At 61.6% G+C, this 26978-nt stretch overlaps 1 protein-coding gene and 1 long non-coding RNA gene across 7 annotated transcripts in view; one reads left to right on the top strand and one right to left on the bottom strand.

The window, feature by feature from the left end:
• SEZ6L2 (seizure related 6 homolog like 2) overlaps positions 1-16048 on the top strand; it is a 23176-nt gene extending 7128 nt beyond the window's left edge. For 3 of the 4 annotated variants that reach the window (XM_039537509.1, XM_039537511.1, XM_039537512.1), the window contains exons 4-18: positions 28-161; positions 246-438; positions 994-1179; positions 1279-1447; positions 1727-1890; positions 2951-3145; positions 3775-3913; positions 4490-4686; positions 4921-5115; positions 10700-10891; positions 11626-11817; positions 12208-12276; positions 13363-13480; positions 13788-13890; positions 14474-16048. In XM_039537509.1, the coding sequence (XP_039393443.1) occupies positions 28-161; positions 246-438; positions 994-1179; positions 1279-1447; positions 1727-1890; positions 2951-3145; positions 3775-3913; positions 4490-4686; positions 4921-5115; positions 10700-10891; positions 11626-11817; positions 12208-12276; positions 13363-13480; positions 13788-13890; positions 14474-14503 (2276 nt within the window). In that variant the 3' untranslated portion in view covers positions 14504-16048. The remainder of the gene's footprint in view (positions 1-27; positions 162-245; positions 439-993; positions 1180-1278; positions 1448-1726; positions 1891-2950; positions 3146-3774; positions 3914-4489; positions 4687-4920; positions 5116-10699; positions 10892-11625; positions 11818-12207; positions 12277-13362; positions 13481-13787; positions 13891-14473) is intronic. The other variant, XM_039537510.1, reaches the window with a different exon arrangement.
• LOC120404647 lies at positions 15199-26978 on the bottom strand. 3 transcript variants are annotated; one of them, XR_005598093.1, is made up of 5 exons: positions 26850-26957; positions 25257-26725; positions 19116-19226; positions 18425-18543; positions 15199-15325 (listed from the first exon to the last, which is right to left on the bottom strand). It is a non-coding gene; the product is annotated as an uncharacterized LOC120404647 (long non-coding RNA). The 3 variants fall into 3 exon arrangements; XR_005598091.1 differs by having other exon boundaries at positions 25257-26978; XR_005598092.1 differs by lacking the exon at positions 15199-15325 and adding an exon at positions 16154-17499 and having other exon boundaries at positions 25257-26978.

Here is a 26978-nt window from a genome sequence, read left to right as displayed (position 1 = left end):
GTCTGACTCAGTTCCCCCTTCCCATAGTGCTTTGCAATAACAACGTCTCGGAGGTGGAGGGCTACGTGGAGTCCCCGGATTCCGCGGGGGCCGCGTCCTACGGGGGGCTGGACTGTAGCTACAGCATCCGGGTCTACATGGGCTACGGGGTCGAGGTGCAGGTAAGGGGGGCAGGAGGGGCCAGTCCGGGGGGCCGGGGAGGTTGGGGCGAGGGGGGGCCTGGTGCTGACCCTGCTCCCCCCCAGGTGCAGACGCTGAACCTGTCCAAGGACGACTCCCTCACCGTGGAGGGGCTGGGCAGCGAGACGCCGGCCGTCCTGGCCAACCAGTCCCTGATGGTGGAGGGTCAGGTGATCCGCAGCCCGACCAATCAGGTGCTGATCCACTTCCAGAGCTACCACGCCACCCCCCCCAGCGTCTTCAGGTTCCACTACCAGGGTAAGGGCCGCCCCTTTAAGGGGTGGGAGGGGCTCGGTTCCACCATCCCTTTAAGAGGGGGGAGTAGGTGCTTCCCTGCCCCTTTAAGGGGTGGCCATCGGACTGTTTCCTCTGCCCCTTGAACAAGGAAGAGTCTCCGTTGGCTGCCGCCCCTTTAAGAGGCGAATGGTTGAAAGGCCCCCTTGTCTTAAAGGGGATGACTCCTCCCAGCAAAGAGGCAGACACGGCGAGTCCCCCATCCCTTTAAGAGAGCAAGGGGAGGAGGAACAAATGTATGTTCCCTTAAAGGGGAGGAGCGAATCGTGGTGTCCCTTTAAGAGCAAACAGAGAGATGACTCCCACCGTCCCTTTAACAGGGGCCAAATGCAACAAATGTTCCTCTTCCCCTCCAACGGCACCACCCCTTTAAGAAGCCAAGCAGCACGGTCCAGCTGCCCTTGAATAAGCAGCTCCAGAGTAATTTTTTTTTGTCCCCCAGACAGTTATTTTAGTCCGGTTTTTGTCCTCCAGACGGAAATGGTTTTCCTCTCCTCACCCGTGTCTCTCCCTCCCCAGCCTTTCTGCTGAGCTGCGGCTTCCCCAGCCGGCCGGAGAACGGGGACGTGAGCGTCACCGACCTGCACCCGGGCGGCGCCGCCACCTTTAAGTGCGAGCTGGGCTTCCGCCTGCGGGGGGAGGAGACCCTGATCTGCCTCAACGTCAGCCGCCCCCGCTGGAGCGGCGCCAGCCCCAGCTGCGTGGGTGAGCCCCGCCGGGGGGGGGCCCGGGGGGCTGGGGGCTGGGGGGAGGGGAGCCCCGTGGGGGGGCAGCTCCATCCCTCACCCCTGCCCCTCCCCCCAGCGGCCTGCGGGGGGGCCGTGCGGAACGCCTCCCACGGGCGCATCGTGGCCCCCGAGGGGCCGGGCGGGCGCGGCGCCAACCTGACCTGCCGCTGGCTCCTGGAGGCGCCGGACGGGCAGCGGCTCCACCTGCACTTCGAGCGCCTGGCGCTGGACGAGGACAACGACCGGTGAGGGGGCCGGAATCGGGGGGGCCAGTGACCCTGGCTGGGGATCGAGACACCGGTGGGGGGTACAGGGGAGACGGGGGAGGGGCAGGAGTGCGGAGGGAGTTTGGGGGCATGGGGGAGGGGGCAGCGGGTGGGGGGAGTTGGGGGACATGGGGGGCAGAAAGTGGGTGTGGAGGGAGGCAGGGGCGGGGGGCCGGGTGGAAGTGGGGCGCAGGGTAGGTGGGGGGCCGGGCGGAGGTGGGGCAGCGGCCCCGCCCCCTGACCCCCCCGTCCCCCCAGGCTGGTGATCCGCAGCGGCAGCAGCCGACTCTCCCCCCTGATCTACGACTCGGACATGGACGACGTGCCGGAGCGCGGCCTCCTGAGCGACGCCCAGACCCTCTTCCTGGAGCTCGTGTCCGAGAGCCCCGGCGCCCCCCTCATCCTGGGGCTGCGCTACGAGGGTGAGAGCCCTGCCCCCGAGCTCCCCACGGGGCACCCCTGCCCCCCCCGAGCCACCTGGGCTCCCCCCGGCCCCCCCGCCCCCCCGAGCTCCCCATGGGCCCACCCTGCCCCTGCCAGCCCCTGGGCTCCCACGGGCCCACCCTGCCCCTGCCAGCCCCGCCAGCCCCGGGCTCCCACGGCCCCCCGCCCCGAGCTCCCAGGCTCCCCTGCCCCCAGCCCCCGGCTCCCCTGCCCCCAGCCACCTGGACTCCCACGGCCCCATGCCCCCAGCTCCCACGGGCCCACCCTGCCCCTGCCAGCCCCGGGCTCCCACAGCCCCGGAGCTCCCACTGGGCCCACCCTGCCGCCCGCCACCCCTGGGCTCCCACGGGCCCACCCTGCCCCTGCCAGCCCCTGGGCTCCCACAGCCCCGGAGCTCCCACGGGCCCACCCTGCCCCGCCACCCCGAGCTCCCCCCGGGGCACCCCGGCCCCCCCCGAGCCACCTGGGCTCCCCCCGGCCCCCCCGCGCCCCCCCGAGCCCCCCCTGGGGCCCACCCTGCCCCCTGCCAGCCCCCTGGGCTCCCACGGGCCCACCCTGCCCCTGCCAGCCCCGGGCTCCCACAGCCCCGGAGCTCCCACGGGCCCACCCTGCCCCCGGGCTCCCCACAGCCCCGGAGCTCCCACGGGCCCACCCTGCCCCCGCCACCCCGAGCTCCCCATGGGGCCCCTGCCCCCCGCCAGCCCCGGGCTCCCACGGCCCCCGTGCCCCCGAGGCTCCCACGGGGCCCACCCTGCCCCCGCCAGCCCCTGGGCTCCCACGGGCCCCTGTCCCTGCCAGCCCCTGGGCTCCCCTGCCCCTGCCAGCCCCGGGCTCCCCACGGCCCCCGTGCCCCCGAGCTCCCACGGGCCCACCCTGCCCCCGCCAGCCCCTGGGCTCCCACGGCCCCGCCCCTTGCGCTGTCCCAACCCTGCCCCCTGGTGGCCAGGCCGGGCAGCGCAACCCCCTGCTGCCCCCTGGTGGCCAGGCCGGGCACCGCAGCCCCCTGCTCTCTCTCCCACTGGCTCCCTCCGCTGGCAGCCTTCGACGAGGATCGGTGCTACGAGCCGTTCCTGGCGCACGGGAACTTCAGCACGTCGGACCCGCTGTACCGGGTGGGGGCGCAGGTGGAGTTCGCCTGCAGCGCCGGGTACGTGCTGGAGCAGGGCCCAGCCACCATCGAGTGCGTCGACCCCTCGGACCCGCATTGGAACGAGAGCGAGCCCACCTGCAAAGGTAACGCTCCTCACTCCCGACCCGCAGCCCCCGCGGCGCTCCTCACTCCCGACCCGCAGCCCCCGCCCCCCGCGGCGCTCCTCACCCCCGACCCGCAGCCCCCGCGGCGCTCCTCACTCCCGACCCGCAGCCCCCGCCCCCCGCGGCGCTCCTCACTCCCGACCCGCAGCCCCCGCGGCGCTCCTCACTCCCGCCCCGCAGCCCCCGCCCCCCGCGGCGCCTCACTCCCGACCCGCAGCCCCCGCGGCGCTCACTCCCGACCCGCAGCCCGCGGCGCCCTCACTCCCGCAGCCCCGCGGCGCCTCACTCCCGACCGCAGCCCCGCCCCGCGGCGCTCCTCACTCCCGACCCGCAGCCCCCGCGGCGCTCCTCACTCCCGACCCGCAGCCCCGCCCCACGGCGCTCCTCACTCCCGACCCGCAGCCCCGCGGGCGCCTCACTCCCGACCCGCAGCCCCCGCCCCTCCGCGGCGCTCCTCACTCCCGACCCGCAGCCCCCGCGGCGCTCCTCACTCCCGACCCGCAGCCCCCGCCCCCCACGGCGCTCCTCACTCCCGACCTGCAGCCCCCGCCCCCCGTGCGCTCCTCGCTCCCGACCTTCAGCCCTGTTAACACTGGTGCTCTCCGCAGCGCTGTGTGGGGGGGAGCTGTCAGACCCCGCCGGTGTGGTGCTCTCCCCCGACTGGCCCCAGAGCTATGGCAAAGGCCAGGACTGTGTCTGGAATATCCGGGTGCAGGAGGAGAAGCGGGTCCTGCTGGACGTTGAAATGTAGGTACCGACCCCACCCCGAGGACCCTGCTCCTCCCCCTCTCTCTCAGACTGCCCAGCCCCCCCCATCTTTCCTCTGTCATGATCCACTTACCTCCATCATCCCATTGTTCTCACCAACTGTGCTGTCAGGTATCCCACCGCTGCCACCAATATCCCCTGTCGCTCCCCCGTCGCTCCCCGAATCCCCCGTCGCTCCCCGACTCCCGAATCCCCCGGCGCTCCCCGACTTCCTGATCCCCCGTCGCTCCCCCGGGCCCGCGACTCCCTGATCCCCCGTCGCTCCCGACTCCTGATCCCCGTCGCCCGACCCTGATCCCCGCCACCTCCCGGCCCCGACTCCCTGATCCCCGTCGCTCCCGGGCCCCGACTCCTAATCCCCGTCGCTCCCCCGGGCCCCCGACTCCCTTATCCCCCTTCGCGCCCCCGGGCCCCGACTCCCTAATCCCCCGTCGCTCCCCCGGGCCCCCGACTCCCTAATCCGCCGTTGCTCCCCTGGCCCCGACTCCCTAATCCGCTGTCGCTACCCTGGCCCCAGTCTCACTCCGGCCCCCTGACCCCCCCCCCCCCGCACAGCCTGAACATCCGGAAGAGCGACGTGCTGACGGTGCTGGACGGCGAGGACCTGACGGGCCGGGTGCTGGGGCAGTACATGGGCACCCACCCCCGCTTCCGCCTCTACACCTCGGCCAGCGCCGCCACCCTGCAGTTCCAGTCGGACCCCAGTGACCCCCTCTTCGGCCTCAGCCAGGGCTTCCTCATCCGCTTCTCTGGTAGGGCCCGCGGGGGGCGGGGACCGAGGCAGCAGGGGGAGGGATCACAGGGAGACACAAGGGGGTCGGATGGAGGGGGGATGGGGAATGGGGGCAGGGAAAGGAGCACTGGGGGTGCTCTGAGGCAGCAGGAGATGAGGGGTGGGGGCTGAAGGGGGGCCCAGACTGGAGGAGGGTGTGGGCCAGGGGCTGGCAGGAAGGGAACCCTGCCCCCCCTCACCTCTCCGTCCCCAGAGGTGCCCCGGAACGACACATGCCCAGAGCTGCCAGAGGTGGAGTTTGGCTGGCGCACGGCCTCGCACGCGGCTGCCATCCGGGGCACGGTGCTCACCTATCAGTGCGAACCAGGCTACGACATCGTGGGCTCCGACATCCTCACCTGCCAGTGGGACCTGGCCTGGAGCAACAGCCCCCCCACCTGCCAGAAGAGTGAGTGACCCCTGTCCCCCCGGGACCCTTAGCCCCATGGGCTGCCTTTCGATCCCACTTCTGCCACCAACAGTGCAGCCAGGCATCCCACCCCCATGGGCCTGAGTTTGGATCTCACCCCTGCTACCAATGGCACGGCCAGGTATCCCTCTGTCCCTCTCATTCCTGTCTTCTCACTTGCCATCTCCTCCCCCCATCCCCCATTATCCCTTGTCTACTTAACAAGGAAGCCTGGTATCCCCACTGCTACTGCGGCACAATCAGGGATCCCATAGTACCACCAACAGAGTGGCCAGGTGTACCAAGTTCCCCGGCCACCACAGCCATCCATCCCACTGCTACCACCAGTAGCACAGCTGGGTATCTCACCACTGCCACCAGTCCTTAGGCTACCTCAGGCTGCGGCTCAGTGCCAAGGTGCCTTTTGCACCAAAACGGGGAGTCCACTCTGTGACCAAGTGGGACTGTTCGCACTGGGGGCTGGGTACAGATCCTAAGTATCTAGCAGCAAAAGGCCATGCAGCAAATGCCTGACACTCTGTCTCCTAGCAATGGATGGCCCGGCCCCTCCCTGCAAAGGTGCATCTAAAGGTGTTGGAGACAAAGGGGTCAGGTGACCTCCTAGCCCTGGAAAAAAGTTGAGCAGAGAGGAGGGGCCGGAGGGGGTTGGGCAGACTGGAGTTGGCTGGGGAAAGAGGGGAAGCAGGGACAGGGCTCTGATCCCCGAGGGGGGCTGTGAGGCCCCAAGATGGACCTAACAGGGGGGATCCGGTTATCTGTGCCTGCAAGACCTGTGCTGGCCTGTGTTCCTGTCGTCTAAATAAACCTTCTGCTTTACTGGCTGGCTGAGAGTCCTGGGGAATCGCAGGGCGCCCGGGGGTGCAGGGCCTGACTCCCCCACACTCCGTGACAACTGGTGGTAGCGGTGGGATCGGCGGCACCCCGCGGACGGCGCTTCCTGCAGTAAGTGACTGGGGAGCAGTAAAACAAAGGGGCGATTCACCCCTGGGAGAGTGTGACCAGAGAGGTGGTGACCTCCAGGACTGGCACACTAGGGGTCCCCCTGGAACCCGTGGGGAGCGGCGAGCACCCCGGCCTGCGAGCGGCCAGCAGGAAGATGTATTCCCAGAAGCGCAAGTGTGAGCTGGTGGAGCTGTGCAAGCAGGGGGGGCTGCGCCATGGGAAGCTCACCAAGGCCCAGCTGATTGCCCGGCTGGAGGAGAGAGATCGCAGGAATGAACCGGTCCCTGTCTCTGAGGGAAGCAGCCGGGCAGATGCAGCGCAGGCACCAGTGTCTGTACCCGCTGGGAGTGGTCAGCCGGCCGCTGAGGGCTCCTCGAGACCCCCCACCCCTAGGCGTAGGGGGAGGGGGAGCCCAGTGACTACCGAGGGCTCAGTGGCCAGCAGGGGATCGTCCCGGCGGAGCTCCCTGTCCCTGGAGCGGAGGCGGCTGGAATATGACAGGGAGGCGCTCGAGTTAAGGAGGCAAGAACTGAGACAGGAGCGGGAGGAGAAGGAGAAGCAGCGTGAACATGAGCTGGCCCTGGCCCAGCTGAAAAGCAGGGAGGCCCCGGCTGCGGTGAGTGAGGGGGGGCCCAAGCCTACAAAGAGCTTTGATAAGAGCTTCCTGGCCCGGCGTAAGGAGGGGGAGGACATAGACACCTTCCTGACGGCCTTTGAGAACGCCTGCGAGCTGCACCAGGTTGACCCCGCAGACAGGATCCGGCGCCTCACCCCCTTACTGGACCCCACCGCCGTGGAGATGTACAGCCGAATGAGAGGGGCGGAGGCGCGGGACTACAACCTGTTCAAAGAGGCCCTGCTCCGCGAGTTTGGGCTGACCCCGGAGATGTACCGGAAGAGGTTCCGGAGTCAACGTAAGACCCGGGAGGTCACATACCTGCAACTGGTCAACCGGGCGCAGGGATATGCCCACAAGTGGACGGCTGGGGCCCAAACTAGAGAGGACCTGCTTGACCTAGTCGTACTGGAGCACCTGTATGCGCAGTGCCCGTCTGACCTGAAGCAGTGGTTGATGGACCAGAAGCCGGAGAACCCGCAGCATGCAGGCCGGCTGGCTGACCAATACATGGACAGTCGGGCGGGGGATGGCAGGGAGGCGTCTCGAAGGAGCAGGTCTGCCTCAACGCAGAGAGAGAGTCACCATGGGACCTCCCAGAAGGGGCCAAGGGAGGGCCCCCACCAAAGGGAAGCATCTGGCGTCAGGTCCAGCCGTCCCCCTCGAGGGGACCCACGAGACATGGGCTGCTATCAATGTGGCCAACAAGGCCACATACGGGCCCAGTGCCCCAAGCTCCGGGACAAACTGAGCAGACCAACCCCCCCCCCGGGTCAACTTGGTAGAGACCCAGTTGGATGAGGGGCAGCGTTCGCAGGAAAAGAGGGCGGGCCACGTACTCCCTGCGAAGGAGGGAGGGGGGCCCCGGGTTGACACCTCCGAGGGGCTGGATGCTCCCAGCCCTGAGTTTGGGGTTTACAGGGTGGGCACGGGGCTACCCCTCCGGAGCGAGTGCCTTGTTCCCCTGGAGGTAGACGGGAAGGAGGCCACTGGGTACTGGGATACGGGCGCAGAGGTGACGCTGGCCTGGCCGGAGGTGGTGGGCTCAGATCGGATGGTGCCCCACACCTACCTGACCCTGAGGGGTGTGATCGGGACCCCATTCAAGGTGCCTGTGGCGAGGGTGCACCTAAAGTGGGAGGACAAGGAGGGCCCCAAGGACGTGGGAGTGCACCCACATTTGCCCACGGAGGTGTTAATGGGGGGGGACCTCGAGGACTGGCCCAGTAACACCCGGGGTGCCCTGGTCGTGAACCGTAGTCAGAGTCGATGCAGGGCTCTGCACCCGGACACCGGGGAAGGTACTCTGCCCGAGGCGCCGGACCCTGACCTGGTGGGCAGGGAACGCCCCGGGACAGGGCCCAGAGAGGCTGTGGCCCCAGACCCAGCCGGGGAGAGAGAGCAGATCCCCGCCCCGGCCCCAGCGGCTGAGTACCAGGCCGCGGTGCGGGAAGACCCCTCCTTGCGGAGGATAAGGGACCTGGCCAGCCTCGGGGGGGGACAGACCATGGGACGAGGTGGCCGGAAAAGGTTCCTGTGGGAGAAGGGGCTCCTGTACCGAGAATGGGCTCCCCCAGGGAAGATGGAGTCAGGGGGGATCAGGAGGCAGCTGGTGGTACCCCAGGAGTATCGCCGCCAGCTGCTGTGCCAGGCCCATGACATTCCCCCCTCAGGGCACCAGGGAGCCTGGCGTACCCAGCAGCGGCTGCTGCAGAACTATTACTGGCCTGGGGTCTTTGCCCATGGCCGGCAGCACTGCCGCTCCTGTGCCCCCTGCCAGAGGGGGAGGAAGGCCCGGGACAGGGGGGAGATGGCTGTAAGGCCCCCGCCCCGCCCTGAGGAGCCTGTCCAGAGGGGGGCCAGGGTCAGAAGGGGGCCTCTGAACCGAGAGAACCCGAATCACAGCCCCCCAGACTGGAACGTGGGGAGAAGGCCCCAACCCAGCGTGCACCCCAGGGGTATTGGGGTGGGGAAAGGGCGCGGGTGGCATAAGGCTTCCCCCCTGCAACCTGCAAGTGCCCTCGAGTCCCCCCAACCTACAGGGGGGCAGGAAACTGGAATGACCTGGGGTAACTCCCCCCCCCAGAACGGGGGGGACCCTGGGGCAGCCATGGGAATGTAGGTGGGTTCGAACTTCCCCAGGTCACTGGCTGGAGGGACCCCGCTCAGTTCGGTCGAAGGGGGGAGGGGTGTGACGAAGTGGGACTGTTCGCACTGGGGGCTGGGGACAGATCCTAAGGATCTAGCAGCAAATGCCTGACACTCTGTCTCCTAGCAACTGATGGCCCAGCCCCTCCCTGCAAAGGTGCCGGCTGAAGGTGTTGGAGACAAAGGGGTCAGGTGACCTCCTGGCCCGGGAAAGGAGCTGGGCAGAGAGGGGGGGCCGGAGGGGGTTGGGCAGACTGGAGCTGGCTGGAGAACAGAGGGGAGCAGGGAGGGAGGGCTCTGATCCCCGAGGGGGGGGGCTGTGAGGCCCCCCAAGATGGACCTAACAGGGGGGATCCTGTTATCTGTGCCTGCAAGACCTGTGCTGGCCTGTGTTCCTGTCGTCTAAATAAACCTTCTGCTTTCCTGGCTGGCTGAGAGTCCTGGGGAATCGCAGGGCGCCCGGGGGTGCAGGGCCTGGCTCCCCCACACTCCGTGACACACTCCCATTGCTGAGACCCATCCTAGGGCTCACCCTCTCTGGGGAGAGCCCATGCTGGGAGAGCAGGAGGGACGGACCTGCCTCTCTCGGAGGCTCAGAGCCAAGCTTTCCGGCTGGAATCTCACCACAGCGCCAAGAGAGTATCCCCCCGGCCAGGGCTGGTGGAGTGAGGTATCCCACTGCTCCCACCACTATTGACCAAATCCCCAGCTAGGGCTGGAGGCCAGGTTGTGAGTTCAAATCCCATCTCAGACACAGGAAGAGGGGAGCGTCCTTCCCTCCTGCAGGGGTCCTGTCACAAATCTAAAGGGAAGGATAAGCAGCTTTCTGTATCCAGCACTATAAAGTCCCTACTGGCCAGAGGCACAAAACCCTCTTACCTATAAAAGGTTAAGAAGCTCAAGTCCCTGGCTGGCTCCTGACCCAAAGAACCAATAAGGGGACAAGATACTTTCAAACCTGGGCGGGGCTGGGGGCTTTGTCTGTCTGTCCTGGGTGCTTGCAGGAGACGGATCAAGAAAGCAGGCAACCCAACTCCAGTAGAATTAGTAAGTACTAGCAAGGGAAGGCGTTAGCTGACTTTTATTTCTCTGTAATAAAGAGAGGGAGGCATATTCCTGGTTTTCTTTTTGTAACGTTAAAGTTTTGCCCAGAGGGAAACCATCTGTGTTTTAAATCTGACCGACCCGTGAGATTAGCTTCATTCTCATTGTACAGAGGTGCTGCTTTTACCGTTTTTCTTTCTAATAAAGTTCTGTTTTTTGGTTTTTTTTTAAATCTGCTTGTTTTTATTTAGTGTCCAAAAAAACCCCATGGTTGGTCTGTGCTCATCTTGTTTATTCTCAAGCCTCCCCAGGAACGGGGGTGAAGGGCTTGGGGGGATATTAGGGGGGAGTAGGAACTCCAAGTGCTCCTTCCCCTGAGTTTTGTCTAATCACTGGGTGGTGGCAGCGATACCGTCCAAGGACAGGGAAGGGAATTTGTGCCTTGGGGAAGTTTTGAACCTAAGCTGGTAGAAATAAGCTTGGGGGTCTTTCATGCGGGTCCCCACATCTGTACCCCAGAGTTCAGAGTGGGGAGGGAACCCTGACAGGACCTTAGCCACAAAGTTCCAGGTTGGGTGTCCTACATCTCACACCAGTGATGGTGGTGTGGTCCCTGCCACCATCCCAGGGGTGGGGTCACAGCTCCCACCACCCAGGCCAATGACAGACTCTTGGGATCCCACTTCTGACACCAGTTTAGTGCTTCAGTCCAAAGTCACGCTTGAGTCGCTGTCCTAACTTGGGGGAGCCCTAGTATGTGTCTGGGTGTCTCATACTTTGTTGCTCCCTCCCCCCATTGTTCTCTCCCCACAGTCGTGAACTGCGCTGACCCAGGGGAGATCACCAACGGGAAGCGAAGCGTCTCAGACCGACGCTTCTCCATCGGCTCCCACGTCCAGTACTTCTGCCATGAGGGCTACGTGGTGGAGGGGAGCAGCACCCTGACCTGCTACAACCGCGACACCGGAACCCCCAAATGGAGCGACCGCGTCCCCAAGTGTGTCCGTGAGTGCAGGGGGGCTGCAGGTCGGGAGTGAGGGGCACCGGCTGGGCGGGGGAGCTGCGGGTCGGGAGTGAGGGGCACCGGCCGGGCAGGGGAGCTGCGGGTCGGGAGTGAGGGGCACTGGCCGGGCAGGGGAGCTGCGGGTCGGGAGTGAGGGGCACCGGCTGGGCGGGGGAGCTGCGGGTCGAGAGTGAGGGGCACCGGCTGGGCGGGGGAGCTGCGGGTCGAGAGTGAGGGGCACCGGCTGGGCGGGGGAGCTGCGGGTCGAGAGTGAGGCACCGGCTGGGCGGGGGAGCTGCGGGTCGGGAGTGAGGGGCACCGGCTGGGAGGAGGGGCTGCGGTCAGGAGTGAGGGGCACCGGCTGGGCGGGGGGCTGCAGGTCGGGAGTGAGGGGCACCGGCTGTGCGGGGGAGCTGCGGGTCGGGAGTGAGGGGCACCGGCTGGGCGGGGGAGCTGCGGGTCGGGAGTGAGGGGCACCGGCTGGGCGGGGGAGCTGCGGGTCGGGAGTGAGGGGCACCGGCTGGGCTGCGGGTCGGGCGTGAGGGGCACCGGCTGGGCTGCGGGGCGGGCGTGAGGGGCACCGGCTGGGCGGGCTGGGCACCGGCTGGGCGGGGGGCTGCGGGTCGGGAGTGAGGGGCACCGGCTGGGCTGCGGGTCGGCAGTGAGGGGCACCGGCTGGGCGGGGGGCTGCGGGTCGGCAGTGAGGGGCAGCGTCGAGGGCTCTGCTCTCTTGCAGTGAAGTACGAGCCGTGTCTGAACCCCGGCGTGCCCGAGAACGGTTACCAGACGCTCTACAAGCATCACTACCAGGCCGGCGAGTCGCTGCGTTTCTTCTGCTACGAGGGCTTCGAGCTCATCGGGGAGGTGACCATCACCTGCGTCCCGGGGCACCCGTCCCAATGGACCAGCCAGCCGCCCCTCTGCAAAGGTACCGCCCCCCAAGCCCTGCTGGTGCCCCTCACTCCCGACCCGCAGCCCCCAGCCCTGCTGGTGCCCCTCACTCCCGACCCGCAGCCCCCCGCCCTGCCGGTGCCCCTCACTCCCGACCCGCAGCCCCCCCAGCCCGGCGGGTGCCCCGCACTCCCGACCCGCCGCCCCCCCGCCCTGCTGGTGCCCCTCACTCCCGACCCGCAGCCCCCCAAGCCCTGCTGGTGCCCCAAGCCCTGCTGGTGCCCCTCACTCCCGACCCGCAGCCCCCCCACCCTGCTGGTGCCCCTCACTCCCGACCCGCAGCCCCCCCAGCCCTGCTGGTGCCCCTCACTCCCGACCCGCAGCCCCTTGGTTGTCTCTTCTAACTCTTTCTCTGCTCTGTTCTCAGTGGCGTATGAGGAGTTACTGGACGACCGGAAGCTAGAAGGTCATTTAAATTACAGGCACAAGGGGCTCAGTAGGTGGCGCCGTGGGGCAGGGGGGCTCAGTAGCGGGTGCTGGGGGAAGGGACTGGGAGGGTTCAGTAGGGGTCACTGTGGGGCAGGAGGCTCAGATGCGGGTGCCGTGGGTTCAGCAGGGGGTGCTGTGGGGTTGGGGTGCGGTGGGGCAGGGGGCTCAGCAGAGGGCGCTGTGGGGCAGGGTGAGGCCGGGGGATCAGCAGGGGGTGCCAGGGCTCAGCAGGGGGCGCTGTGGGGTAGGGGTGCGGTGGGACAGGGAGCTCAGCAGGGGCGCTGTGGGGGTGCCGTGGGGCAGGGCAGGGGCTCAGCAGGGGTGCTGTGGGCGGGGTGCTGTGAGGCAGGGGCTCAGCAGGGGCGCTGTGGGGCGGGGGTGCGGTGGGGCAGGGGGCTCAGCAGGGGCGCTGTGGGGCAGGGTGAGGCAGGGGGATCAGCAGGGGGCGCTGTGGGGTGGGGGTGCGGTGGGGCAGGGGGCTCAGCAGGGGGTGCTGTGGGGCAGGGGGCAGGGTGAAGCAGGGGCACTGTGGGGCAGGGGGCGCCGTGGGGCAGGGAGATCAGCAGGGGGCGCTGTGGGGCAGAGGGCTCAGCCGGGGGCGCCGTGGGGCAGGGAGATCAGCAGGGGGCGATGTGGGGCAGGGAGATCAGCAGGGGGCGATGTGGGGCAGGGAGATCAGCAGGGGGCGCCATGGGGCAGGGAGATCAGCAGGGGGCGCGGTGGGGCAGGGGGCTCAGCTGGGGGCGCTGTGGGGCAGGGGGCGCCGCGGGGCAGGGAGCTCCGCAGGGGCGCTGTGGGGCAGAGGGCTCAGCAGGGGGCGCTGTGGGGCAGGGGGCGCCGTGGGGCAGGGAGATCAGCAGGGGGCGCCATGGGGCAGGGAGATCAGCAGGGGGCGCTGTGGGGCAGAGGGCTCAGCAGGGGGCGCTGTGGGGCAGGGAGATCAGCAGGGGGCGCTGTGGGGCAGGGTGGGGCTCTCCCCTGGCCGTCAGTGCTGGTCCGAGTGCGACACTACGGGGTGCTGCAGGGAACGGGACAGGGATGCTGTCATGTCATTGGTTTTGTCCTCTCTGATTGGCCGCCTGTCTCTGCACAGTCACCCAGACGACAGACCCCTCCCACCAGATGGAGGGGGGTAACATCGCCCTGGCGATCTTCCTGCCAATCATCCTGGTCATTCTCCTGATTGGTGGAATTTATGTCTATTACACCAGGTAAGCCACAGCCAATGAGGATGGAGGGTGTGGGAGCTGGGAGGCGGGGCTTGGGGCTCTTAAAGGGGCAGTGTGGCCAATGTGTCCGTGCACTTAGTCACTGGGAGGCGGGGCCCATGAGTCTTAAAGGGACATGGTGGTCATTGAGGGCGGGACTTTGGAGTCTTAAAGGGGAGGGTTGGACTGAAGGTGGAATGATATTCATTGGGGGTGGAGCTTGACACTCTTAAAGGGGCGGCAGCCCCATCGCTTGTGGGGTGCGTCTGGGTCCCCCGTGTCGTTCTCACCCCCCACGTCTCTGTCCCAGGTTCCAGGGCAAGTCCCTGTTCGGCTTCTCGTTCTCCAGCTCCCACAGCTACAGGCCTATCACCGTGGAGTCCGACTTCAGCAACCCGCTCTACGAGGCTGGGGTGAGGCGCCCCCGGGGCGTCGGGCTGCCAACTTCCTAATCGCACGAAGCCGAACACCCCTGCCCCACCCCCGCCCCCACTGCAGCCCCTCTCCCCGTCGCTCGGTCTCCCCCTGGGCTGGGGCAGGGGGTTGGGGTGTGGGAGAGGGTGCGGGCTCTGGGGTGGGGCCAGAAATGAGGGGTTCAGGGTGCAGGAGGGGACTTCAGGCTGAGACAGAGATTGGCGTGTGTGGGGAGAGCTGTTGGCCGGGGATGGGCTGGGAACTGATGGGGGCTGCGTGGGGGAGCTGTTGGCCGGGGATGGGAATGGATGGGGGCTGCGTGGGGGAGCTGTTGGCCGGGGATGGGCTGGGAACGGATGGGGCTGCGTGGGGAGCTGTTGGCCGGGGATGGGAACGGATGGGGGCTGTGGGAGCTGTTGGCCAGGGGATGGGAACGGATGGGGCTGCGTGGGGGAGCTGTTGGCCGAGGGGATGGGAACGGATGGGGGCTGCGTGGGGAGCTGTTGGCCGGGGGGATGGGAACGGATGGGGGGGCTCTGATTCCCCAGATGACGCTGTGTTTCCCCCATCTCTGTCCCCCAGGACACCAGGGAATACGAAGTGTCCATCTGACGGGGCCGTGTCCCCCGTCCGGAGCGAGGGGGCGTCTTGCTGAAGGGAAGAGACGACGCGGGGGGGTGAAGGGGGGGCTGCGCGTGGAGGAGGGGCCATGTCCTATCTCTCTGCTCACGCCATCCCAGAATGCCTTGCTCCCCCCCACCTCCCCTCTCCTCCCACTTTGTACATATCCAGGTCCATGTGCCAACGCTCACACTTTTCTGCTTCGGTAATTAGTTCATTAATTTATAACCCCGCCCCCGGTTTATTTTATTTATTTATTTATTTATTTATTTATTTAGCTGCCGACCCTACAAAAACAACTGGATGTTGTCGGAAACCCTACACTAACAAACAATCCCAATCCAGTGCACACAGCCCTGCGGCTCTCAGGAGACCCTACAACGACAACCTGGATTTCACAGGAGACCCTACAATAACGTAGGCCCACCCTGCAGTAACCATGCACAAAGCCCTGCGGCTTGCGGGGCCCTGTAGTAACAAAGGGGTGCAGCCGGCTTGGGGTTTGCAGGAGACCCTACAATAATATATTAGGACGCAGAGCTCTGGAGCATGTAGCAGTCCGCCTGAGAGACCATCCAATAACAAACCAGGCCTTTCCCCCCCCCGCCCCCACCTTGTGACGCTGTCCTTCCCTGTAAGGAAAAAGCCAGAGGATATTTATCCCCTTAAACAATAAATACCTTCCCGTCTTTTACACCGTATCCCTTTAAGGGCATTCAGGGTAGGAGGCTGTAGCTCTTTAAGGGTAAAAACAATTCTCCGTCGCTCCTCTTCGGCATCAAATGCAGGCGATGGTCACTCCTGAACTCGTCCCTTTGAGGGTAACAGAGGCAGGAGAGCATTTATTTTCACAATGCTCCTTTAAGGCTAAACGTAGTTCTTAATCATTCCTTTAAGAGTAAAATACTGGCCCATAGATACCCCTGAACCCACCCCTTTAAGGAGTCAAAAAAGAGACAGGACACTGAGTTAAACATCATCCCTTTAAGGCTGAAACATATTTACAACGGACCCTTTCCCCTTTAAGGATTAAAACACAGGAGGATATTTAGTTGAACAGCATCCCTTTAAGGATAAATGCAGGGGGGATATTTACTTCTATAGTCACCCCTTTGAGGATAAAAAACAGGAGGACACTTATCTTTAAAGGGATGTTATTCAAAGTGTCCTCCTATCTGTGTTATTGTTAAAGGGCTGCGTACAGCCATTTATAGCCTCCTGCGTTTTGTCCTTAAAGGGACATTGTCAAAATGAAATGATGGGAGACAGTGACATTGCCTTTAACGAGTGACATGTAGGAGGATACATATTCCTCTGCTACGTCCCTTTAAATGCCTTTCACCCCGGGGGGGGGGGGGGGGGGAGGAATCCTCTTTTCCCTGACACACCTGGGTCCCTGGTGGCTGACCCTGGGGGAGGAGCTGCTGGGGGGGTTAGGCCCCTCCCCCTCCCCCCTTTCCACCCCCTCCCCCCATTGTCCTGTTTTTCCATTCGCTTTTATTTTGGAGCAATAAATAAACTGCACCATTTGTAAAAGCCGCGGGGTCTGCGTCTCCTGGTGCCTGGGGGGCTGACGGAGGAAACAGCTGGTCCCCTGCCCTGCTGGCGCCCCCAGGTCAGACAAAGCCCCATGTCCCATCCCCTGCTGCCCGGAGCCAACCAGACACCCCCCTGGACGGAGCTCAGGGTCCGTCCTGCCAGCCCCAGGAGGGAGGGTTGGGCGGAGGCACGTGGCTGTGCCCTGGGGCCACAGCAGTGGGGATGGTACCGATCAGCCCTGGGCTGGGACCGGGGCAGGAGGGTTGAGCCCCCCCATATAAGGGGATAAGGACACCCTGAGGCAAGGGCTGCAAGGGGCCCAGAGCTGACCGTGGAAGGGTGGACGTAAATCAAGGCTCGCCGGGGAGCCTGTTGGACGGGGTGGAGCTGCGGTGCCACACCCGGCCACGAGGAGAGGCTGTAGCAGTGAGTTGACTCATCACAGGCACAAAGGGGGCGAGGAGGGGCACAGTCCCCTCCTAGCCATGCTTCACGCTCTGGTCGGCAGCCACACAGACCAATTTGGTCTGTGAAGGGATTGAACTGGGGCAATTCTTTAGGGCAGGCTGGTTGCTTACAGTGTGTAGAGGGTGTGGGCCTGTGGAACTCCCTGCCACCTGATGCTGCACAGGGTCAGCCCTTAGCAGTAGTGAGGGGCTGATCATGGTTGGCGCAAGCCCAGGCTTTTTGGTGCTAATTTGCATGTGCTTGGGAGGCAAAGGTAGCGACCTGCTGAGATGTTTGGTTAGCATTGCTATTTTGCAGCATACCATGGTATTACCAAAGCACGTTGCTTTGCAAAGTTCAAGAAGGCCCCGGTTATACCCAACTGAGGCTGCACCTATAGAAACATTACAGAGCCCCACAGCTGCGCCCGTTCTAACTGTTAGCTTGATATTAAGCGTGGTGAGTTCATGCGGATTCCTGTGCTTCCAAATCTCTCGCGCTGACGTCTGGCGGAAGTTGGTTATGGCGTCCAACAAAGGTATCATTCCTGTGGCCGTCTTCATTCGTTACTCCAAAGGCGTCTCCTCAGCAAGGTGCGCAATCCTCAAGGGCTGGGCAAAACTCGCCCGTGGGTCCTCGGAGTTACAAACACCTCGGGGGTGGAGGCTGCTCATAACCCTGAACAAAACGGTCTGGTTCTTTCCGAAGTTTCCAGCTGAACATTGACTTAACGCAGCTTTGACACTTTCCTGTGCAGAGGAAATGCAGCTTCCCCTGCTGTTTTTTACTAGTTTACGCTTAACACAGCACTGTTCTGTGCAGTGTTTGGGCCTGGTCTCGGGGTGGCTTGATTGTGTCCTGCTGGATCCAAACAGGGCTCAGCTTGACTGCTCAGTTTGTGACTCGGGGGTTCTACTGCATCATGGGCTCTTTCCAAGAGGAAGCCCCAAGAGTAGGTGGAACGAGTGGTTACGTGTCTGGATTATCTGAATCTGGATGACCTATTTGGGACAGAGGTCATTTGAAAAACATATTTGTCTCCCGAGCCCCCGTATTAACTATTCTGAGCATCGGGCTGTGGAATCAGCACCACGGGGTTAGGAGGGTCGTCCAGTCTCACCCCCAGAACCCAAGACCAAACGCGAATCATGTATAACCCAGTGGAGACTGGCTTTAAGCCCGTAACTGAAGGCACTGAGGGCTGGCTGCGATCCCCGCAGTACGGGGGGTGTGATATGCGTGACACTGCCACGCTGCTTAACTGCACGCAAGCAAAATCTAATGAATAATTAATAATTGCTAATACTTAATTGCAAGAGCTAATCAAAAGGTAACGCAATGATTTCTGCTGCATCTGCGCGTTATGTGTGAACTACCCCGACCAACTCGTCAGGACGCGTTGCCCAGGGGACATTGCCTGAACTTCTTAGCCAGCAGCAGTGAGCTCAGAGTGTTTCATCACACATCCCGCCCCCCAGCTTCATGTATTACTCTGCAAAGGTGCCACCTTAACTGCCAATTATCAAGGCCACAAGCGCGCCCTGCTGTGCAGGAGAAGCTGGCCTGGCTGTGTATATATGTCATGTTAATATGTTGTCCACACCACAGCGATATCAGTGCGCATTCAGCACTAATATTATAGGGGTTAGAGAGCCTACATTGGCCTATGGTTTTTAAAGAACACTGCTCGTTTATGCTCAGTTTCCCATCACCCCTTGCAGTCACTGAAGCTTTTGCCTTAAGTCAATAGGGGTGCTGTGACGACCAGGACAGAGGAGTGTTTTAGGTTAGCCACAGGCAAATTAGTCCCCTCCGGGGCCTGGAGGCAGGTGCTGAAAACAAAGGGAGCCGGGGAACACGCCCTGGGACCAGAGCCACGGGGAGAAGGCAGATGGTTAAACCACTCTCGGATGAGGTCTGCAGTACCTGGCAGGTGCAAAGCGGTGCTGGAGGGGAGTAACTTGGGGGCTTGTTTCTGCGCAAGGTGAACGTAACAACACTGCATGAGACGGCTTCCTAGGGACCCGCATCGTATGGACTCTTTCCTGTAGGAGATTAGCACAGTAAACCCAGCCAATGCTGGTTAGTTGGTCTCTTGACTATATTTCCTAACAAGCCAAAGTGTGGCTAAGGAATGGACTATACGTATCAACAAAAACCAAATGGCTCTTTTCCATGCCACTGGAGACGCCAGGCCAAATCGCCACAACAATTAACCCCAGCGGTTTTAGTATTGATGAAACCATTGACAAACCAACGCCAATGACTGAACATAGCTGCTAAACTGGCACCTTCCCTCCCAACCTCTGTGCGTCTCTGCGTGGAGAGCTTTTAGCAGAGATGGGGGCCTGAAGAGTGAACCTGTCTGTGACGGGATCCCCGGGCTGCAGCCTGGGACTGTGGGGCCGCTGTGCCCCCTCTCTCCAGCCTGGGCCGTCTCTCCCAATGCCCTGCTAGTGACCAGCAGCAAACCCCTCCAGGCGCTGCGGTCACTCAGCCGTCAGCACGCGGCGCCCCTCACCCAGCCAGAGTGCATGGCTGCTCCCAGAGCCACTCATGAATCACACAGCGAAAGGTACCAGCCAAATCCTCCCAGCCCTGCACCACAGGAACATACCGTCTTGCACCGCTCAGGATGGGCAGTGCAGATGTATTCATTGGTTCCCCACTTCATCCATGGAGAGTGGCCAGACACCAGCCACATTGCCCCACACTTCATACAATCTCACTGGTAAAGATAAACAGTAAAACAAATGTATTGACTAGAAAAGGTAGATTTTAAGTGATAGGCAAAAAGTCAGAGTTAGTTACCAAAAGCAATAAAATGTACGTCCGCAGTCTAACCTCTCAACCCTATTAGCCTGGGCGACATCTAGATCGGGGCAGGCAACCTATGGCCCGGGTGCTGAAGGCGGCACGTGAGCTGGTTTTCAGTGGCACTCACACTGCCCGGCCTGGCCACTGGCTTCTGCATTTTAATTGAATTTTAAATTAAGCTTCTTAAACATTTTAAAAACCTTATTTACTTTACACATAATAGTTCAGTTCTAGATTATAGACTTATAGAAAGAGTCCTCTAAAAACGTGACCATGTCTGACTGGCCCGTGAAACGTTAACTCAGAGTGAATACATGAAGCCTCGGCCCAGCACTGCTGAAAGGCTGCCGACCCCTGCTCTAGACTAAGCAGTTTTGCTCACCCCACAGGACACTGCAGTTCATAGTACACAGATTTCACCCTTGAAACCTGGCCAGTCCCCTCAGCTGGAGTTTTCTGAGTGTCCTTGTTGCTTGCGGCGTAGGTGGGGGCAGGAGAAAGGCCCAGCCTGGGCCCCCTCTGTTCGGTTTTATACCCTCAGTCCATGTGCTTGGGACACACGAGTCCAGGCCTGTCTGGGGCGTTGCTGAGCAGGTCCCCTGGGGTGGCCTCAGGCGGGTGAGTCGTCACATCCTGGCTCCCTGGCTGGACAATGGCTGGGGATGGTTGTTTGACACCTGGCCAGGAGTTGGTTACTTTCTTTGCTGTTGCCTCTGGGGAGCTGATCCCTGGCTGATTCTCCAACTTACAGTTGTAGTGGTCACCACACAACACAATTCTCATAACTTCATAGGCATTAATGCTACACATCTCTGACCGGAGCACTGGCTTTCAGAACCTCTCCCCTGACACCGGACAAGGCCTGCGTTATATGGAAGATCACCATTGTATGAAAATGAGGCCGATGGGGGTTCCAGGATGCTTCCCCAAAGTATAGAATGTCACACCGTCTTTGGTAGGGCCTTTGTCTCCTGGTCAGTTGAAACCAAGCCATGATTGGCTCCCAAATGATTGTCAAGGTCAGTGGGCATCTCTACGTAGTAATCGAATTCTACCAAGCCTGGTCTGAAATCAAACTCTAAGAAGTTCTCAAGCTGCATTGGTCTTACTTTGCCTGCCTGTAAATTTCAATTATTTGATGGAAATATTTGTTGTCGGTTTGTGTGTGTGCAGTGAAACCAACATTGACCAAAAACTCGACGCCTTCCGAGCCTATTCAGAAGCTTATGCCCATCTCTGTGATGCTGAATCTCTCTCGCTGGAATAGGGCCAGATCTGGTGACTGGGTGGGGACATTGTAAGCATCTTGAACTGTGCTAACATCCTATCAGGTACAAACTCGAGATCTGATAGCAGCAGGGCTGCCCAGAGGGGGGGCAAATGGGGCAATATGCCCCAGGCCCCGGGCCCCGCAGGGACCCCCATGAGAGCTTTTCGGGGCCCCTGGAGCGGGATCCTTCACTCGCTCTGGGGGGCCCGGAAAACTGTTGCGGGGCCCAGGCCCCCAGAGCTTCTTCCGCTCCGGGTCTTCGGCAGCAATTTGGCAGCGGGGGGGGGGGGTGTCCTTCCACTCTGGGACCCGCCGCCGAAGTGCCCCGAAGACCCATGGCGGGGGGGGGTCCTTCCGCCCCAGGCCCTGCCGCTGAAGTGCCCTGAAGACCCGTGGCAGGAGGGGTCCTTCCGCCCCGGGACCTGCCGCTGAAGTGCCCCGAAGACCCATGGCGGGGGGTCCTTCCGCCCCGGGACCCGCCGCTGAAGTGCCCCGAAGACCCGTGGCGGGGAGGGGGGTCCTTCCGCTCCGGGACCCGCCGCTGAAGTGCCCCGAAGACCCATGGCGGGGGGGTCCTTCCGCCCCGGGACCCGCCCCTGAAGTGCCCCAAAGACCCATGGCGGGGGGGTCCTTCCGCCCCGGGACCCACCGCTGAAGTGCCCTGAAGACCCATGGCGGGGGGTCCTTCCGCCCCGGGACCCGCCCCTGAAGTGCCCCGAAGACCCGTGGCGGGGGGGTCCTTCCGCCCTGGGACCCGCCGCCGAAGTGCCCCGAAGACCCGTGGCGGGGGGGGGGGGTCCTTCCGCCCCGGGACCCGCCGCCGAAGTGCCCTGAAGACCCATGGCGGGGGGGTCCTTCCGCCCCGGGACCCGCCGCCGAAGTGCCCCGAAGACCCGTGGCGGGGGGGTCCTTCCGCCCCGGGACCCGCCGCCGAAGTGCCCCAAAGACCCGTGGCGGGGGGGTCCTTCCGCCCTGGGACCTGCCGCCGAAGTGCCCTGAAGCCCCGTGGCAGAGGGGGTCCTTCCGCCCCGGGACCTGCCCCCGAAGTGCCCTGAAGCCCCATGGCGGGGGGTCCTTCCGCTCCGGGACCTGCTGCCGAAGTGCCCCGAAGCCCCGTGGCAGGGGGGGTCCTTCCGCCCTGGGACCTGCTGCCGAAGTGCCCTGAAGCCCCGTGGCAGAGGGGGTCCTTCCGCCCTGGGACCTGCCGCCGAAGTGCCCCGAAGCCCCGCGGCGGGGAGGTCCTTCCACCCTGGGACCTGCCACTGAAGTGCCCCGAAGACCCATGGCGGGGGGGTCCTTCCGCCCCGGGACCCGCCGCTGAAGTGCCCCGAAGACCCATGGCGGGGGGGTCCTTCCGCCCCGGGCCCTGCCGCTGAAGTGCCCCGAAGACCCATGGCGGGGGGGTCCTTCCGCCCCGGGACCCGCTGCTGAAGTGCCCCGAAGACCCATGGCGGGGGGGTCCTTCCGCCCTGGGACCCGCCGCTGAAGTGCCCTGAAGACCCATGGCGGGGGGGTCCTTCCGCCCCGGGACCCGCCGCTGAAGTGCCCTGAAGACCCATGGCGGGGGGGTCCTTCCGCCCCGGGACCCGCCGCTGAAGTGCCCCGAAGACCCATGGCGGGGTCCTTCCGCCCGGGACCCGCCGCTGAAGTGCCCTGAAGACCCGTGGCAGGAGGGGTCCTTCCGCCCCGGGACCCGCCGCTGAAGTGCCCCGAAGACCCACGGCGGGGGGTCCTTCCTCCCCGGGACCTGCCACTGAAGTGCCCCGAAGACCCACGGCGGGGGGTCCTTCCGCCCCGGGACCCGCCGCTGAAGTGCCCCGAAGACCCGTGGCGGGGGGGTCCTTCCGCCCCGGGACCCGCCGCTGAAGTGCCCCAAAGACCCGTGTGTGGGGGGGTCCTTCCGCCCCGGGACCCGCCGCTGAAGTGCCCCAAAGATCCGTGGCGGGGGGGTCCTTCCGCCTCGGGACCCGCCGCCGAAGTGCCCCGAAGACCCGTGGGGGGGGGGTCCTTCCGCCCCGGGACCCGCCGCTGAAGTGCCCCGAAGACCCGTGGGGGGGGGTCCTTGCGCCCCAGGACCCGCCGCCGAAGTGCCCCGAAGACCCGTGGGGGGGGGTCCTTCCGCCCCAGGACCCGCCGCTGAAGTGCCGGGTCTTCGGCGGCAATTTGGCGGTGAGGGGCCCCCTGAATCCTCTGGGCGGCCCTGGATAGCAGGGCCACAAATGGTACCAAAACTACTCGGGGTCAGGAGCAGGAAAGTGCACAGGAAGTGTCGGCTCCGTTTTGGGTTCGTTTGATGTCCAGGTGGAACAGGTGGAAGGTATAAAAAGACCCGTTAGTTACTGTGAACGTGAACAAGCAGCTCCAGTTTCACAGCCCATGACAGCAGTCAAAGGTTTTGCTGGACTATTGAGAACCTTCCTAACGTTGCTGGGCCGTTCAGTCAGACCCAAGAAACGTGAGGGAGCTACTGAGTGAAACCAAGGCGGAGGCGAAGACGTGCCACATGGGTACTAGTAGTAGTACCCTGGAAGTTACTAAATAAGGCAAAATTCCAACTATCCTTAGGGCTGAACAGCTCCTTAAGGGCTTATCGTCCTCAGCGCATCGCTAAATCTTATGACGAAAGACATCATGGTATAAAATTCTACAAGACGTTCCTTCTAGCACTGCTAGAAACTTGCGATCTGCGGCACCACATCCACATAAAGGCTCACATGGGGCCCTCTCCAGCGCCGCTAACACCGGCATTACACCATGTTTTATGCACATTAAGCTGGGACACTAATAAATTCTCAACATCGTATGTCAAACTTTCCTGTAATCAACTCTTGTTCGTACCTTGCCTGTCTATAAAGTTTGATTATCAATTCAAATAACTGACCAGACTGTCTTACGTTTTACCTTTGGATTCTTTTTTCCTCTGTGTTAGCAACACCAGGGTTGATAATCACCTGGGACAACTGAGGCCCTATTCAAGTGACCTTCCCCGGCCAGATGCTGAGTGAAGACGTGTTCTTTTCTATCGTACTTGTTATGCGATTCTTGAAAATTGGTGTCATAAACAGATAGTTAAGGGTTAAGGTCTCTTTTCCCTGGAAAGGGTTAACAAGCTCAGTAACCAGAGGACCAATCAAGGGACAGGATCATTTCAGATCCCTTTGGAGGGAAGCCTTTGTCTGTGTTCCTTGTTGGCTCTGTGCTCTCTCTTTGGATCTACGAGAGGCCAGACATGTCTCCAAGTTCTCCTGGAGTAGTTCCTACTATCCACTAGTGAGTATTAATTAGAAAGGCGGATTAGTCTTATAATTTGATTTCTACATTTGCAATTGTGTGTTTGCTGGAGAAATTCTTTATTCCTGATTGCTGTTACTTTGCTTTTACTGAGAGAGAAGGGGGAGGGGGAGTCTCTCCAGCTTTTATAAGTTAGACCCTGTATTTGTGCATCCTGGGCTGACAGAGATGGTTACTTTCTTTTTTTGTTCTTTTAATAAATTCTTTTCTTTTCTTTGGACTTGGTTAATTCCTTCTCTTGTGGAGATTCAAGGGAAGGGGAGGGGGGAAGAGTGAGTTCCTCCTGAGGGTGATTCACAGAGTTGAATCGGTGTGTCTCTCTCCGGAGTGGCTAGGAGAGAGGGAGGGGGGAAGTGGGCTGCTTCCCTGTGTGTAGAGATTCAAGGAGTTTGAATCAAGGTATCTCTCTCTCCGGAGCAGGCTGGAGACAGGGAAGGGGGAGGGGAACTGGCTGTTTCTCTCTCTCTGGTGAGATTCAAGGGGTTTGAATCTGGGTTCCCCAGGGGAAGCTTGGGGGACAGGCAGTGTGTTACTCACTTAAAATGTAACTGGTGGCAGCGAGAACCAGATCTAAACTAGGATTTTAGTTTAGAGGAGTCCAGGCAGGTCCCCATCTTGTGAACCCAAAAGCTCCAAGTGGGGGAGAAACCTATGACAATTGGATAGGCCAATTATCGTACAGGCCAATTTTCTAGTTTGTTAGCAAAACTAGACTCCTAATATTTTTGCCCTCTTATCGCTATATGTTGCTCTTAAGGATAGTTAATAAAATTCTCTACAATCAAATTTAGCTCAAGTCCTTTTGTGTAGTTAAGCCACCAGAATTCAAAGAGCCCCAAGGATGGTGGAATGGGGAAATCCATTATGCAGACTGATTAACAAAAGTTTGTTTTTATCTAACCGAGACCACAGCTGAGAACGGAGTGAACGTTCACGCGATGTCACAGTAACCCAGGGCAGCAAATGCTGACAGGCAAAGGTGCCAAAGGGTGACACACTGACTTAGTCCAAATAAAATCTGTCTTTGCTGTCATTGTCCCTCCCGATCTAACTCCAGAACTGTATTCAGATTATGCCTGTGAACAAGAGAAGTGGGGGACTGGAAATCAATGATCGGAAACTTGGCCAAATGGGTGAACAAAATAACGAGGGGACAGGCTACTCCAGCCACCGCTCCCTCTGGGGGCCTCCAAGAGACTTTGTGGGGACCCCAGCATCCACCATCACTCTGCTGGGCCTTCCCTGGCCTGAGCCTGAGGGACGTCATGACCAGACCGGCTCCGAGAGGGACTCGGATGATGTCGTCACCTCTACCTGCTTTGGGTAAATCCTAACCACCACCCGGGCTGGGAGACTTTGTCACCCCCCTGTGTCACTCACCCTTTGTCACCTTCCTCCGCACCACGTCCTTTTCCTTTCCCACCTTATTTCTTCACCATCTCGTCTCTCTCCCTTTTGGCTTAGTCGGCCAAGAGTGTATAACTTGCAACCCAGACGTGAGCCTGTGACCAGAAAGGCAGCTAAAAGCACTGTCCTGCACAGCTCAATACTGGCACGAGTTTGCCAGATTTCAGTGGGGCTGGTCACACTGGGGGCTGGACCCAGGTTTCTCCAGCAGGGAGGTTGCAAGTGAGAACTAACAACCAGAAGCTGTGTCGTCTGGCTTTGCTGTTCTTGTCTCTCCTTTTGTTTGTCTTGTCTTGGAGGAAATGGGATTGGACTTTAACAACAACAGCAACTGCAGCTCCAACTTATTTTGACTGTTTCCCTTTGCCCCAAAACGAACAGTTGTGTTGCCATGTAAAGACAGAGGGTATGTTTACATCTAAAACGCTGCATCGGCGCATAATTCACCTCCCCGAGATGGAATTCTTCCATGGACCTAGCACCGCTTGCACTGGGGGATAACTGCATTACTCCAAGGTGTGGGTTTTTCACAACCCTGAGAGACGTAACTACGCCGATGTACATTTCCAGTGTAGACCAGCCCACAAGGTGGGGGAAGTAATATCCGTTATTGGACCAACTTCTGCTGGTGAGAGAGACAAGCTTTCAAGCTCCACAGAGCTCTTCCTCAGGGCTGGGAAAGGTGCGCCGAGGGCAGTGTGGATCGCTTAGCACAAGGAGTTAGCACACATTGCAAGTGACCATTCAAAGTGAGGTGGGCAGGTAACGCTTCTGCAGTCCGAGGACAAAAGTGGGTTTCAGATTGTTGTAATGAGCCATAAATCCAGTGTCTCTACTGAGTCCATGATCTCGGTGTCCGACAGCGTTATGAATTTAAGCTCCCAGGCTCAGATTTTGAAACTTTTGTGCAGGTTTCCTTTCAGGACAAGGCCTGCAAGGGTCAGATATGGAGCGATCGTTCTGTGACAATTGTTCACCTGTGGGTGATGTGGTGGTTTTGTCTTTTATCACTTTCCTGGGCGGGTTCATTCAAGGGCCCACTGATTTCTGGTTTCACCTCTGGAGAGCTTGGAGAGGGGATTCGGGGTGTTGTTCGAAGGCCAAAAAGGGGGCTCAGGGAAGATTTTTCAGGATGGGCTCCCCATCGAGTATGGGCTGTAGTTTGATGATATCCCATGCTGGGTGACAATTGGGGGTGTGCGGTTCCAGGGCTTTTATTTCCATATTGCAGCAGGTTTTCTGGGGTAGTTGGGTGGCCTGGTCCATGACGTCTCTGCGGGAGCGCCCTCATCTGGTGAAGATGGTCATGTCAAGGTGGGTTTTTATTTTCTAAAGACTCCTCATGGCCAAAGTCAAAGGGAACCAGGGTTGTTGTTAAAACAAAAGCTGCTGTAATACTTCATGTCTCAAAGGCTGTAACAGTTCTGCGTTCTTTTCCGCACCTAGAACAGAAGATTAAAAGGCTGAGGAACAGGGTGTTTGCCGTGGCCCCTGGCAGGCTGAGATCTCTGAATGCCAAACTCCACCCCCTGTTCAATGCTGGACAGTCGGGTTAACACCTCTGACCTTAGGGTCCATTTATTCCACCCCAGTTACCACGTTTCTGGTGGCTGGGCTGGGCTCACAGAAGGAACACACCAGAAGGCCCAGTGCCTGCTGGGAGGATGGGCCGGCTGTCTGGGACGGGGGGAGTGA

This window comes from Mauremys reevesii, linkage group 4 (genome assembly GCF_016161935.1).
Source record: "Mauremys reevesii isolate NIE-2019 linkage group 4, ASM1616193v1, whole genome shotgun sequence".
In the NCBI taxonomy this organism is placed as follows: Eukaryota; Metazoa; Chordata; order Testudines; family Geoemydidae; genus Mauremys; species Mauremys reevesii.
This window is presented reverse-complemented; position numbering and strand designations above follow the sequence as displayed.